The sequence below is a fragment of the Drosophila virilis genome, chromosome 5 (assembly GCF_030788295.1).
Source record: "Drosophila virilis strain 15010-1051.87 chromosome 5, Dvir_AGI_RSII-ME, whole genome shotgun sequence".
Classification (NCBI taxonomy): domain Eukaryota; kingdom Metazoa; phylum Arthropoda; class Insecta; order Diptera; family Drosophilidae; genus Drosophila; species Drosophila virilis.
Genome location: NC_091547.1, coordinates 21,547,020 through 21,562,368, shown reverse-complemented (window position 1 = coordinate 21,562,368; position 15,349 = coordinate 21,547,020). Strand labels below are relative to the sequence as shown.

General features: G+C 35.9%; 1 protein-coding gene and 4 non-coding genes across 6 annotated transcripts in view; 2 read left to right on the top strand and 3 right to left on the bottom strand.

Annotated features, from left to right (window-relative positions):
* Ptr (patched domain-containing protein) overlaps positions 1 to 14,645 on the bottom strand; it is a 28,007-nt gene extending 13,362 nt beyond the window's left edge. Inside the window, exons 1-3 of one of the 2 annotated variants that reach the window (XM_070209786.1) lie at positions 14,218 to 14,645; positions 3,407 to 3,537; positions 3,157 to 3,302 (exon numbers count right to left, since the gene is read on the bottom strand). In XM_070209786.1, the coding sequence (XP_070065887.1) occupies positions 3,157 to 3,302; positions 3,407 to 3,537; positions 14,218 to 14,379 (439 nt within the window). In that variant the 5' untranslated portion in view covers positions 14,380 to 14,645. The remainder of the gene's footprint in view (positions 1 to 3,156; positions 3,303 to 3,406; positions 3,538 to 14,217) is intronic. The other variant, XM_002049158.4, reaches the window with a different exon arrangement.
* On the bottom strand, positions 731 to 802 carry TRNAE-CUC (transfer RNA glutamic acid (anticodon CUC)). Its single transcript has one exon. It is a non-coding gene; the product is annotated as a tRNA-Glu (tRNA).
* TRNAE-UUC (transfer RNA glutamic acid (anticodon UUC)) lies at positions 2,252 to 2,323 on the top strand. The gene has a single exon. It is a non-coding gene; the product is annotated as a tRNA-Glu (tRNA).
* Positions 4,256 to 4,329, bottom strand: TRNAN-GUU (transfer RNA asparagine (anticodon GUU)). The gene has a single exon. It is a non-coding gene; the product is annotated as a tRNA-Asn (tRNA).
* On the top strand, positions 4,461 to 4,534 carry TRNAN-GUU (transfer RNA asparagine (anticodon GUU)). Its single transcript has one exon. It is a non-coding gene; the product is annotated as a tRNA-Asn (tRNA).
* Positions 14,646 to 15,349: the final 704 nt, after the last annotated feature.

Below are 15,349 nucleotides of genomic sequence, written 5' to 3'. Positions count from 1 at the left end.
TATTGCCTTAATAATAGCTATAAATGATCATATGAATATAGAGACACGTGGCTTCAACACAGATTGCTGCTGTTATTTCAGTTGCATTTCAAAATAGCGTAATATGTTCTGAGTTTAAATGAATTTTATGAAATACAAGCTTTAACGTTCATAAATATTTATTTCTTTAAAATACTTTCTATAAAATACTTCAAAAGCTATATATCTGATAGTTGTGCCGCAAAAAATGTACCCAATTATTATTACATACATATCTTTCTTAATTCGAACAAAATAATGATTTATAAAGATGCCACAGATACTAGATATAGGATAACCAGTTAAAAAAGATATATGTTTACAATACACAATCAGTAAAAGATAATTTCTTGCATGCAATGTCTAGTCAATACATCCTACCATAAGCTGAGCAACAACATTTTTACAAGCCTCTCAAATCTGACACAGGAAATTGGGCTCCTTAAAACCTCTCTTTATGCAGGAAAAAGATTGTAAATTATCTCTGTTCGATTGACCTTATTTATTATAATAATAGCAAGCTATATAAAATCTGAAAGACTCATATTTATTTATCCTCGCTCCTATGAGTCGCACTATTTCAGTTTATTTTCAATGCATTAATTACACATATCTTATGTTTCCTAGCAATTCATTGTCAAATATTCATGACAGTCTTCAAACAAAATGCAAATAAAAATTAAAAAAAAAAGTATGACACAATTTAATTGTTTTCCCATACCGGGAATTGAACCCGGGCCTTCCGGGTGAGAGCCGGATATCCTAACCACTAGACAATATGGGAGATGCTTGCAACCGACGACCGAGCGCCAGTTGAGCGGCGACAAAGCAGAGCAGACAGTTCAGCGTGTTATTTATGATTTTATGCATTCGCCTTGGAAATGTTTATAGAGCCAATCAATTTATATAACATTTAACCAAAATGCAAAAAAAAACAAAGAAACGAAAAATTGAAGAAAAATGGAAGCAACTTTTAGTTGCGCTACATAAAAATAATATACTTAGTTTCACGAGACGGGCGAAAGTTGGTTGCACTAGTGCTACACAATTTATTTGCCACATGGCACATGCAACATGGCAAGCGTGCGCGCTTGCATTGGTCTCCGTTTGGGTTTTAAGCATTTGAAATCGCCTCCGTGTCTGGGAATACACACATTTGCTACGGCCAAAAGTGCAAGTCAAGCGAAGCGCAGCTAACTGGTCGTAACCGTCTAAATGCGGTCTAGATAATGCCCATAAACAGTTAGCTTCAAATGCAACAGCTTACTGCTGTTGTTGCTGCTGCTTTTACTGGGGCTAATGCTGCAGCTCTTGTGACTGGCCGCAGCAACTCGCTCGACTTGTTGTGTGCATCTTCTTCTGCATTTGTGATTGTCAAAACCAAAGTTCAATGATGCTACGCACACGCACACAAGCACACACGCACACAAGCACACACGCACACACACACACACAACTTTTAAATGAATGCGTGATTGAGTGGTTAAGTCGAACTCTGGCAAAAAAATCTACCACTCATATGAGCGCTCAATACTTAAGACCTCGTTGCACATCGAGTGCAGCTCTACACAGAATGCGGCCAGCAGATTTCGCAAGAATCATTTGCTAATCTGCGCGTAGCTTTTTAATAGTTTCGTATCTCTCTCTCTCTCTCTCTCTCTCTCTCTCTCACTTTAATTTTAATTTTATAGTCCAGCGCTATAATATTAGCGGCAATCTTGGCTGTGTGCTCATTATTTTTGATGATTTTTTTTGTTTGTTTACTTTTACGTCGTTTGTGTTTCTTTTAATGTTTCGATTTCGCATAGTGCACACGTTTTTCAATTTGTGCAACCATTTTTTTTCGAATTAATATTTTGCAAAATAACTTTTACCAAACTGAACACTTACTACCCGTTTATTGTTGACCCGCTTTGTGCGCCAACAGCTTTTGTGTGGGCGCTGGGCTTTTGTATTCCACTAATGAGGTTTTTTTAATGTTTTTTACTACGAATACTTATGAGACACTAATGATTCACAGAAATCGGATTTAAAAGCTAAACCAATTGCCAAACCCAATATTTATTAACTAGAGCAGGTGTTACCTTTGTCTAAATTTTTACGGGTGTTCTAAGTATAATTAGAATTTCAAATTTATTTTTAGCCTATAGATTTATAGCTCTTTAAAATGTTTTGCCCTATCATATTTGAGCAATGTCTGAAATTTGTTCATTTTGCCCAGGTTCACCAAGCCTCCCATATGGTCTAGTGGCTAGGATATCTGGCTTTCACCCAGAAGGCCCGGGTTCGATTCCCGGTATGGGAAGTACTTTTTTCTAACCGTCTGTTTATTTTTCTTTTTCTTTTCTTAAATTTTATAATAAGTTCATAGAAATGAACAGGGTTTTTGCGTATTAATTTCTTAAAAAGTGCTAACAAGTATGTGGAATTTAATATTGAGTCAATTTATAAGAGAATGTAATTTCTAAATGATTGACTAAACAATTATTTTTGTTTTAGTTTATGCGATAAATATGTAGATTATTTGTGTTTGTTACAAACAATGAACGCAGTCTAGACAATGAAATAAATGTAGTTAATTTTTCAATTGCCATGAATAATAAATTGTCTTGATTTGGAAACATCTTCAAGTTTATTGTGTTTACATTTAACTGCAACTGTCTCAAGTGTTTTGTTTTTGTTTTCTTATCTGGCACAATGTCATTTGGCAAATTTTGCATCATTTGTTGGCCATTGTTGTTGGCTCTGGCTAGGCTAATAAACCATTTAGCGTAGTTAATAGCGTGTAGAAACGCTGCCGCGGTTCAAGACCCTAATAAAACGGTGCCCACACATTTCATCTCTAAGCGCTGATTTTCTTAAAGGGTAGGTCTTGAACTCAAAAAGTCAGCGCGCGCGAAACAAATGTTAGAAGCAAACTGCTTTCTGGGTAATATTAGCGAGAAACGTGTGTATTTCGGGCAACCGAAACTGAGACAACGCGTCGTCGTCGTGTTGCAATTTTTAATTGGATGACTAAATGGGTGTCGTCGAGCCATTTCACTTGCCCAATGTTTGCCATTATGGCCAACAATTTTAGTTGCCCCTCCCATGCATATAGACAAACAAGTTGTTGTTGTTATTTTGGTTCCAACTTACCAGGCCTCGTAATGCGTCCCACATTGAAGCGGTGCGTATAATTCACTTTAAAATATTGCTCAACAAGCGCACGCTCGGCCTTACCCTCGCCGTTAATGGGTGAAAACAGATATTCGGGATCGATTTGGTACTTTAATTGCTGATAGCTGCATAATAAAAAAGCAAGGAGACATAATATAAAATCAAATATAATTAAAACTATAAAAACAAAATAGATTTTACTTTTCCTTTTATTTTCTTTAAAACTTACCCCGTCATGCAGAGCAGCGTTATCATCACGGGTATGATCACAAAATAGCCCGGATGTTTGGCTATGCAAATGCCCAGATGATAAAACGATTTGTTTAGTGTCTTGTCGACACACGATATGCCGCAAGTCATCTGCAAGATAAAAAGAAAATTATATTAGACATCATAAAGCTATGTATCTTAATAAGTGATTCCCCAGCCTTAGCTTGAGGAAATTGCTTTGAATATATAGCTGCGTTTAGCTTTTGTTGAGTTACGAACAAATGAACAACTACAATTCAAGATCTATTTTAAGGTGAACGCATTAAAAGCTCAGCTTCAATTGCGTGCAAGTCGTACTCCAATGTGTGCTGTCTAGTGAAGGTGAAAGACATAAGGCAAAGGTAGATTGGAGTGCTATTATAGGCTATATATGCACGTACACACATAAAAGGTTTGTCTCTGTTTGTTTATAGGTTGGTAGACACATTTGTATTAGTGCTACCGTGTCTATTCGGCTTTGTTCATCGACACCTTCAACTTAAACTTAACACACGCATTGTTTTTAGATGTCTGAATGAATTTAAGAGGAAAAAAAATAAATGCCCTTGTTCATCTAACAAAACACAACAATAAAATAAATTACTACACAAAAATAAACTAATAATGCACATTAACATGATTATAGAAGTCAAGTACAGGGCTATAATAAACAACATAAATATACTTACTTATTTATCATTAGCTGCGGCAGCACAAATTTGGTTTTTGTTTACAAAGAAAATGAAATACGAAAAGCGTTCAAAGAAAAATTAACTTAAACCCTGAAGTGTAAAACATTTACAATGAAAAAAAAAATAAAAAGTTGAGTCGCCCCCGGGTGGACTCGAACCACCAACCTTTCGGTTAACAGCCGAACGCGCTAACCGATTGCGCCACGGAGGCCATGTTTGCCGGGTGAATTTTTATGTACTTGGACCTAGCAAAAAAAAAAACACAGAATGCTAATGTCAAAATTTTAATAAGAAATTCTCTCACTTTGTATGAAAGTTAGATTAGACACGAACCACTCAACAGCCTCCGTGGCGCAATCGGTTAGCGCGTTCGGCTGTTAACCGAAAGGTTGGTGGTTCGAGTCCACCCGGGGGCGGCAACAAATTTTTTGCCTCTATTTTTTTCAACTTTAAATAAAATAGGAAAGGCTTTTTAATTTGGTTAAGCATTTAAAAATGCATAAATTATCGTTCTGTTAATATGTGGTTGCTGAAAATACATGCACAGGTGATTCTTAAAAATGTCAAATATTCTTTTCATTCAACCGCAAAACATAATTTAAAAACTTTTCTGAAAACACATTGCTGCGCAATTTGTTTAAGCAATTACTCATGCCAAACACAGAATGTGGCATGGGCACATCGCTTAATGAATTTCGTTAAACAAAATGCTTTTATGTACTCCACATGAATAGAAACATTAGCATTATAATTGCCCAAGACAGAGCCTAATGACAAAAAAAGAAGAATACACAAACAATAACAATAACAATAAGAAGGAAGACACAAGCATCCACAATACATTAGACAAAATACGAAACAGCACAGAGACTGTTAAGCTACAGCTGTAGAATGTAGAATGTGTATATGAATAACAGTTGACTGTTAAGCCAGTTAACAGTTTTTAATGTACTGGTAATGACTTGGTATTGGGTGAGAAACGCAAGCTAAGCAAAAATGAAATTAGTTTACAGCAAACTTAACATGAAGGTAATGCAACTATAACATTAGAAGTATCTAATTCTGCAAAGTGTGTATGTGAATAATCAGATGATTGTTAAGTAAGCTTATGTTAAGCAGCTGCGTTAAACCAGCTAACGGCAAATTGCAATGTACAATAATTATACAGCTGTATCTAGTATCTGAATGCTAATGAGTTTACAGCAATCCTAATATGGAAGTATATGAATCTGTTACAATAACAGCACGCGTATCTCATTCTTAAAGTGTGTATGGGAATAATCAGTTGTCTGTTAAGTTAGCTACTGTTAAGCAGCTAGATTTAGGCACGTTAACAGCTAGCTGCAATGCTCGTTCAATAATAATGATTAAGCTGTAAACAACTCTACGACTTGATATTTGCATGCTAAACGGCAACTAAATAGGAAAATAATGAGTTTGCAGCCAGCTAAGCATGGAAGGTGGCAAATGTATCTGTATCTATGGCAGCACGAGTATCTGTATCTGCAGCTGCATCTGCATCGGTATCTGTATCAATATACACTAAGTAACTTTCTATTTTTTTACGGGTTCAACGACAACTGACGCTGCACTTTTACCAAAATTGTAACAACACAGACATTACAACATGAACGCCCATAGCCAGGCACTCGAGTCTCGGCTTTTTGGATTTGCTTCAGTCAAGGTTACAGCTCTCTGGACTGGACCGCTGCCGTTGTTAAGTTTATTGTTGTGAAGACTTTGGTAGCGTTTTTTTCATTGTTGGCATAACGGTTCATTATGTCAAAGTGATTTAATAAACAAGTTGGGCGCCAAACATACAAGGAGTATTGTGGCAACAGTCGCCAACGACTTGAGTGCGCTCCACAATATTTATATTTGTGTTAAAAGGCCAACAAATGAGTATTTTTTTTTTTTTTGTAGCTGTCCCCACCCAACACTTGTGTGCACAGTTCAAAGCAGGGCCAAAGCACCTCAAGTCCAAGTTGTCTCTGCTGGCATAATACATGCATTCGCAGAATAACAGTTAAAAAGTTATGCAAATAGTAGACACGTTTTTAACAGCTTTTACTACTCGACAGCTTCATTTTTATATTGACTAAATAATTATTTAGAAGCTATCTGTTAAATAGTTCTGATCTTAAAGAAGTTTCACGTTAATCCTGCTCAGAAATAATTTAAAGAAAAATCTTAAGTTGCGCCTGAACTTAAGTTATTATTTTGTATATTATAAAATGTTAAATATGGCAACTTTATTATATAGTGGTCCGATGTTGATAGATTTCTTTGCATCTAAATAAGGCGTTTGTTCAAGATATCTTTATAAGATAAATAGTTTTCTATATAAGAACCTTTTTTTCACGGTTCCCTGTTGCCATAACAATATAGAAACTTGATTACCAGGGCGAATTTATTGTTCTTGCATGCATGAGCAATTAAATAATGCTATATATTAGCAATGTTTGCCACTTATTTAAGGGAAATCTCTAGAGCTCCGAGCTGCGAGGCATGATTGAAGTGCATCAATTAAATGAGGCAAGCGGTAAGCGGGGTGCATCAACCAAAATTAAGGAATGTATATTTATTAAAATTAATGAATTGACTATGAAAAATGCAACATGATATAAAATGCATAATCTATAGAAATCCATTTAGTTGTTAGTTTAAAGCCTGTGCTCAAAATAAAAAAATGGCTCTGGAAGACTTCTGATATATTTAATTACATTCATTAGTTATTTAAAGAGGTGCCTTTGGCTATGTTTCCAAAACGTTTTCTTTGAATTATTTTCATAAGTGTACTAATTAAAATCACATGCGATTTTTCTGTGCACAGCCACATTTCATTTATGAGTTGTCATTGCATTTGCAGCAAATATTTTAGCGTGTGTCTACTTAGCAGAGAGTTTCTCTCTGTCCATCTTAATTATGCTTATCATTTCATCGTTTGAGTGCACTCGCATTTTGATAATCCTGCTTTCACTGGCCACAATTTCGCTTTCATTACGACGCAATATTCTGATTTCCCCGACTTGGCTATTTTTAGAATGTGATAAAATTGCCTAAAATAGTTTTCTCTTTAAGTCGCAAAATATGTGGCTTGGGCTATTGCACAGTCATTAGTTGCAACGTCTAAAAATACTTTTTTCCAAAAGCCAACATTATGCAAAAAGTGATACAAAAATAGATATTGTACAACATAATCGCATAACAACAGCATCCCAAGGGGCTCAAAATTCATTAATGAGCATGGCTCAAGCTTCAACTTCAGTTTTGAGTTTTCATAATCAGCTGGCCACTTGACATTAAATGTCAAAATAAATGCGTTATCATGTCATCTGTTAATGTTATAGTTGCTGTGACTAAAACGATTTGAAAACTTATGAAATTGACGCCACAACACACACACACACACACACACACACACGCGCACACTCCATTTGATTTAAGTTTTTCCATTTGTAGAGCGCCGCGTCAACAACAGCTCAACACGTTCGGCTAGCAACACCTTGAGAATTTCCCGCGCGCTCCCTAGCATAAATGCGTGCCAAGAAAACCAAAAACCAAAAATAAAACTGTGCAAATATGTATAAACACAACTATATAAAGACGTATTTAAATAGATAGACCGTCAAATGTGATTTCTGCATAATTTGCGCGTCTTCTCGCATTTGGTTAACTGGGTCAAAAAGCAGATGACGCGTTTTTGATTAATAGCAATAATAAAAAGTAAAAATCCATTCTTAAACAAGTTTTTATAAATATCTTTTACAGAATGCAAATATTTACACATTTCTTGCGTATTTTTCTATGCGGCACAATTCGAAATTCTTTCAAGCGCTGAGAAAGTTGTGTGCCCTAAAAGAGTTTGTCGCTTAAGTCTTTTGTTTGCGTTTGCGTATTTTGTTTTTGTTTTTATTTTGATTTCGATTTTGGTCAGCGCTAAAGCAATTTAACGTTTTATTGTTTATGGTTGTGCGTATTGCTGAAGTGTGCGAGTGTGTGTGTGTGTATTTATTGTTGTTATTTTTGTTGTTGTTGCTGCTGCTGCTGTCTTTTATGCATATTGATTTCTTTGAAAGAATGTTTTCATATATTCGCATTTTCGATGTGTCAACTTTTTACTTTGTGCCGTTTCTTTTATTATTTTTTTTCCGGGTCTTTCAGCTCAAATCGAAATATGATTTGTTAATATCATTTTCTTGTTAAGTGCTCAGATATACAACATATTTCGATTTAATTTTTTGTTTGGAATATGACAAGTGCTTCGCCAAGTATCTTAAACTGAGTATGAATAAACAGAATCTGAGATGACGCTTTTATATTTAAAAAAGCTGAAATGAAGCTATTTTATTTAATATTTAAATCTTTACATTCTTAAGCTATATAAAAGTCTTAAGAAAGATAGAGTAACTAGTATTTGCTTAATATATCACGTCCAAACGTTTAAGAATGAAGCACAAGAATGAATTGAGAAGTCAAATCGAATACTCTTGAGAGAGTTAACTAAGAAGTGCAAGTAGATTTATGAGTACAGGCAGATTATGTACCCGGAAATTTGATGAATGTACACATGTGTCAAGTATTATTCCAATTATGGGAAAAGTGCCATGCTATCTAAAAAGCCATAAGGTAAGCAAATACAATTAAAAGTTTTTTATTAAGACTCCAAATCTCATATGTTGGAGATAATTAATTTGGTGGATTATTAAAATGCAACCTGACAAATTCTTGCATGCACAAAATGCATAAAATGTTGTTTAAACAAGAGCTGGTTAATTTTTAAAAAATGCAGTAAAAGCTGGACTTTTCCAGCAGCACCTGCTGAACTGCATATACACACGCGTGCTCGTCAACTGCTTGTTGTTGTTGGGTTTTTTGTTGTTGTTTATCTGCAATTTATCATCAATTTGTTGCATTACATGGATTACATAAGCCCGGTTTACCCACCGCAAATTGCACGCCTTTTTAATTTGTATGCGCAGCCTCATTTCTTTTTATTTTCTTGCTTCTTAAACAATTTATATAATTGATTTATGCACAGCAAATCGATTGCTGAAACCACAAAAAAAAAAAACAAAATACTTAATTCAACATATTTTCCATTTGCCAAAATCATAAAATCAACAACTTTCACTTTGTGTTTTGTTGTTGTTAACAAAACGACGCGCAAAGCATAAATAGCAACAAATTACAAAATTCATATTAATTAATACAAATTAAAAATATATATTTTGCTAATGCGAAATAGCCAAAAAAACATGTATACTTTAGTCAAAAACTGATTTGATATTTTGCCTTGCGGCTGGCTACGAATTTGGGTCAAGTCATTGAAGTAGAACACAAGACCTTAGCACGTGGGCGTGTCCCGGCCTAAAAGACAAACACACAAATATTTTTATAATTTGTTTTATTGTGATTGTCAACTCCAAAGCTGATTTATTTATATGTAGTTGGCAAGTAGATATGGATAAGTATATAAAAATGTATACATATATATATATATATATTGTTTTTGGCAACGGGCAAACAACCTTTTCGTATTTCTTACAATTGTTGCCACACAAATGTTTGCAATGAATTTTAATTAGTCTTGCTTCGAGGCTGACAAATCAACATTGAGCACCTACAAAACACTTGACAAAAACTGTTATTGGCCCGCCCGGCACCTGGCCAGGTTCTGTCACTGACCGCAGCCGTAACCAAAAGTCAAAAAAATTTAAAGAAAAAAAAATCGAATTCACTTTCTACTTTTTCTGCGACTTCAACCTTAAAGCCGAATTGCTGGCTGACGCATGCGCGGCCACAACAACCTGGAACTGGGTCACACACACACACACACCAGTTCACACACGCACACACTAACACTCTCACACACACACTTAGCCAAGTTCGCTCTCTGCAGCTGCTTTCAATTTAAATAAGGCATCTTTTTATGCTCGATTTTTGATTTGTTTGCCTTTGCATTAATTAACTATTTGTTGGCTGGCTTTAAAACGGTTTTATAAGACACCTATTTTATTTATTTTCCTTTTTTTCGAATTTGATTTTGAGTCTTTGGGTCAGTGGAGCAGTCGAATACCCTAAACTGAACTGATTGGATCGTAAAATGCAGCTTAAAACGAACTTCAACGATTAATTTAACAACATTCGAACATTTCCGCTGATTGCAACTTGTTGATATCAAAGTAATCCAATCGTGATTTAGCTACTTTATTATTGAATTACTTGGAATTTGTAGAATGTTTAACATTTGTGGTGTCTTTTTTTGAGTAAACATGGTTTATAAATAAATATATAAATCATCGACTACTTTTCCTTTTGGTGCTGGCTTTCATTTATATACATATATTCTATATACGTTCAATGTATGTTCTTGCCCAAACATAATCTTTTGCATTGACATTGAAACTCTATTGCCCTAAAAGGAGAGAGATTTTAAGAAAGAAGAACTACTTTCACTCGAATCTATCCTTCAAAAGCAGAGCAATATCTAAATACTTACGGTTTGTAAGTGATTAGAATCAGAGTTTGGCAACTCTGATAATATCTCTGAACATATCAAGTGGGCTTATAAACAATTAGAATCAGATTCTGGTAATTGCAATCTAGCCTCAACCTAACCTCGCCTAATGTAACTTTTGATTTAAATGTATTTCTTATAAAAAGCTTTATCATTTTTGTTTAGGCCGGTCAGTTTGTCAATCGGGGCTCTTGGTTCCTTTCATCGTTTTTATTTTTCCAACCCCGTCCCTCTAATTGCTTTACGCTTGTCCCGAATCGATTTGAAGAGCTCAGGTTACTCTATCCGTCACGATTACAAATAACTTCATCGTGTTCAATCAATTCCCAACGATTCTTAAGAATTAGTACAGTTGCCTTCAGCAGATCACATCAATCGCAGGCCACGGTTCACAGCAGGTAGTTCACGTAGCCACTTAATTGATTTCGATTCTTGACCGAGCCTTTTAAGAATTCCACCCTAGAGACGAGCTCTCGGCATTTTCACAGCATTCTCAGGTAGCATTTGAAAAAATTTTAAAAACAGGTTTCAGTTAAATAGAAAAAACTCTAGCTGAAGACGTCACTGAAGGAGAATGATTGCCATTCACAGCTGGCAATTAACAACTTTCGGCACGCGACTTGAGTGTTTAATAATTTCCGAAATTTAACAAATTGCCATTGAAACATTAACATTAACATAGGCATTAACATAGAAATTAACAGAAACTGCTAAGCAAATAGCCAGCTGAAATGTTTGCCTAAACGTTTAACATAACAAAATTAGCGTAGAGTCCAAGCGTAGTTCCAGTTCCACTGCCAAGTGACCCACAACTAATGACACTCAGCACACTGACAAGCCCATCAGGGTGTTGAATAAAGCAAAACACCTTTAGGCAACCAAGTGGCTCCAAGTGCGCCTCAAGTGGTTCCAAAGGCAATCGATGGGGCATCTCATGTGCAATCTCTTGAAAGGAAAAGTGGCCAGCGAGACGGCTCGAATGTTGTGGGGCTGCCCTCCGCGCTGTACCAGAAAATCTTTCATTGTAGAGTTGTCTAAAGTGCCGTTAACTCTCCAGCTATTATATGTATACTACATATTATACATATATGTTGTCGAGTAACATGCACGTAGTAGACGATCAGCATTGCACTTTCTTTTTTTTTCTACCACATTTCTCGACGGTTTCTGCTTTGGCTGCGGCTTTGGTTTCGGTTTGTTTTCTTTCTTTCTTTCTTTAACTTTTTTTAGCATTTGTATATGTGATTTTTTTTCTACTTTTTTTGTATTATTATTATTGGTCTGTCAATTTGATGATATATTAAGTCGATGCTGCCTGGAAAACGCTGTCATAATTGCTCATTTTCAACGGAAAGTGAACTGAAGAGTAAAAGTCATGTGATAAGCCTAATTAGCTTGAGAGACTAAAGAAAGTGCAAGTTGTGTGTGCTTGTAATAATGTTACTTGGGCGAAAAGCTAGCCAGATATAAATTGATATGCCTCACATATCGCTGAGAGCACTTATAAAGTTAATTGTGGATAGAGAAATCTATTTTCTGAAAAGCTTGACTTTTATACTTTCTTTACTTCTTCATTCTACACAAAATCATCTTTAATATTCTTCAAGTTCCAAAATGATATATTTAATTCCTTAACACCAAAGCTGACTCAAATATCTCTTATATAATGTTTTTGGTTCAATAGGTGTGATACAAAATTGTTGTATAAATATGAAGAATACTGTCAAACATAAAAAGGAGTTATTGCTAAAATATTGTTCTAATAGAAACATAAACAAGCTTAGCTAACCGCAAATAAGGATATCTGATCTGAGCTATACCAAGCTATGCTAACCTAACCTTGTCTAAGGAATATATCTGACCTAACCAAGTTTCTTGTCGATAAAAAAAAGGTATCCTTACCTAAACTAACCTAACCTAACCAAGCCTAATTCCTACCAAACCTAATATAGAATAACCCCATGGAAGAATCGTATTCCAGCAAAGATTTGAATATACCAAAGCTAATTTAAAACAATTAGCAAATAATATTAAGCTTGACTAACTTGACACGTGCACAGCTGTACTTAATGAATTGCATTAACCGTTATCTTAGCGTACAGTTGGCCTTTCCATTTCGATTTCCACATCGATTTCGGCCTTGAACATAATTGGATTTGCTCATATATCGAAATTGATTAAAACTTGACCTAAGCGAACCGGTTTTTTTTTTCGGCAATTTCACTTGAACTTTCATTAACTTTGACTGCGACCGCCAACTCCTTGTGGGTTATGTCGGCGCATTGTGTGTACCAGGTTGAGGGGAGTTACAAATATTTTCACATTACATAGTCCGCCAGCAAAGAGACAAACCGGATCATAACGAATGTAGACACGTTTCGCGTATGTGTGTGCAGTTAATGACGTCCACAGGTGGACCCCGATAACGGATTTCGATGCGGAGCGGGGCGGGGCGGGGCGGCGTGAGGGATAGATGGCGGCTCCAACTTTATGTAATCATTTCGGGTCGTATGTTCAAAATGCAAACTTATGAAAATTGTTGTTGTTTGTGATTTTGGACTATTGGCCAATGTTTGCTATTGATATTTGGACTGTTGCTCTCTTGACTCTTTCCGCTTCATTTTTTTATTTTTTTTGATTGCCAATTTGTTTGGCTTTGAGTCTCGGTCTCAGGTGTTGTGCTCTGGCAATGCTCAAATGGCCCCAGCTCTGGTAATTGTAGCTGTGCTCCAATTTAATTGCCATTCATTTAACTGTCAAAGTTTTGAGTATCAAGAGAAACGCCTGTAAGAGCTGCTCTTGCTCCACTTAGACTCCAGCCCAGCCGCTTGCATGGAGTTTAATTACATTTCGTATTTACTCGTCTAGGCTGTCACTCATTCGTTATTAATAATTCGTTAAGGTGCGAAAAATGCATTTAAGAACGCCACAGCTTTAGCTTTAGCTTCGACAATTTTTATATGATTTAATTATTGCTTGATAAAAACCACAATCAGTTGAAATCTTTGCAGCCACTTGACTTAAACTGTGGATTGTCGAAAAACGCAATCCACAATTTAGAAATAATTGAATAAAATTGCCGCTTAAATTGGCCATAAAATTGCGAAATACGCTTTGTAAATTACTTAAGTTTCGAGCATAACTTGTGGTTATATTATAAACAAAATATTTCGCTGATGCTCATAAAAAAAAAATCTAGAAAGAAGCACCCAAAAAAACCCTTTAATTTATCACATTAAAAGCAACCAAATTTTTTATCTAAAAATATTTGTATTTTTTAACTTTTGAACTAACTTATAATATAAGTATCTTTAAAGCTCCGACTTCGGAAATATAAAGGAATGTACACTCCTCAGGTGTTTCCTTTGTGTTTTCATCACATTAAATCCATTGTCCTTCATTTGGGACGGTGGATACTACGCACAAGTTGCCTGAGCCAATAAATTCCGAAACGCAATAAACAAATATTCAACCACCGAGAGGAAAAAATTAAAACACAACCCTCTAGAAAATGCATTTACGCATTTTCCGCAACTTTACAGAAAAAGAAAATTCCATGTATTCGACACTGCAGCTTACCTTGTCGTTGTTGTAATATTCGTTCGTATTGTATCCAAAAGATGGTTTTTCCAAAAATGTTTTGTAGATATACTGAAAGTTATTCGATTGCGAATTGCCGTAAGCCTTTGATTCTCTCTGTGGAAAATAATTGAATTGCACTCCTCGTGTCGTGTTGCGCATATGATAATAATAATCTATGCAACTATATATACTATCGATTTAAATATTATTTTATTTTTTATTGAGCACCAAGCACACGCGCTACCTTGTCCGTCATTTTTATAGAAAATATATTTTCATTCGCACTTGGTTGACCGTTAAAGTAATTCGAAATTGTGACGTTTCGAACTGCGACGATGCGACGGAACGACTGGGGCGACCGTTGGCTTTGAGACCGTCTCGCGGACTGAAAACCAAAACTGAACCGTTGTCTCGTGTCGCCGACTCGGACTGAGCCTCAGCTTCATCTTTTTTGGGCCAGGCGTGCGAGAGACAGTCAGACAGCAAGAGCGAGAGAGAGAGAGAGAGAGAGAGAGAGCACTCGACCAGTCACAGCTGTTAACGCTCTCTCGCGCTCAGCTTTGCTGCTGCTCACCTGTTGCACATTTAATAACTGCTTTCTCTCTCTCTCTGTCGCTCTCTCTAGATCACGCTCTTGCTCCTTGGCTCTCTTTGGCTCGGCTGTTGCAGTTGCGCACCGGTTTGCGCCGGTTTATGATTTTTTGGGAAAACTCATTTTCTTATACCTGTTTTTTTCATACACAGGTGCTCGCTGCTGCTGCTCTTGTTGTTGTTGCTGTGCCTTACTCTCGAGTCTGAAGGTCGCATTTTCGTTCATTAATCGCCAGCTCGCCACTTTCTTCAGCGCCTGCGCACAGATTTTATTTGCTCTCACACCGATTAACGGTGTCATGTGTATATGTATGTGTTTGTGTGTGTGTGTGCGTACCTTTTTAGGCGTTTCAAGTGAATTGTTAGACGTAGCAGCAACCATAAATGTTTATAGATTCTCTAGAACTATACAACATATAGTCATGTATGAGAGTATATAATATATATACTTTGTAATTGAAATACATATATTCACCTTTTGTATAAATGCGCGTGTGTTTTTACCCTTTGAAACTGAATTTTGAGAATTATCTAGAGC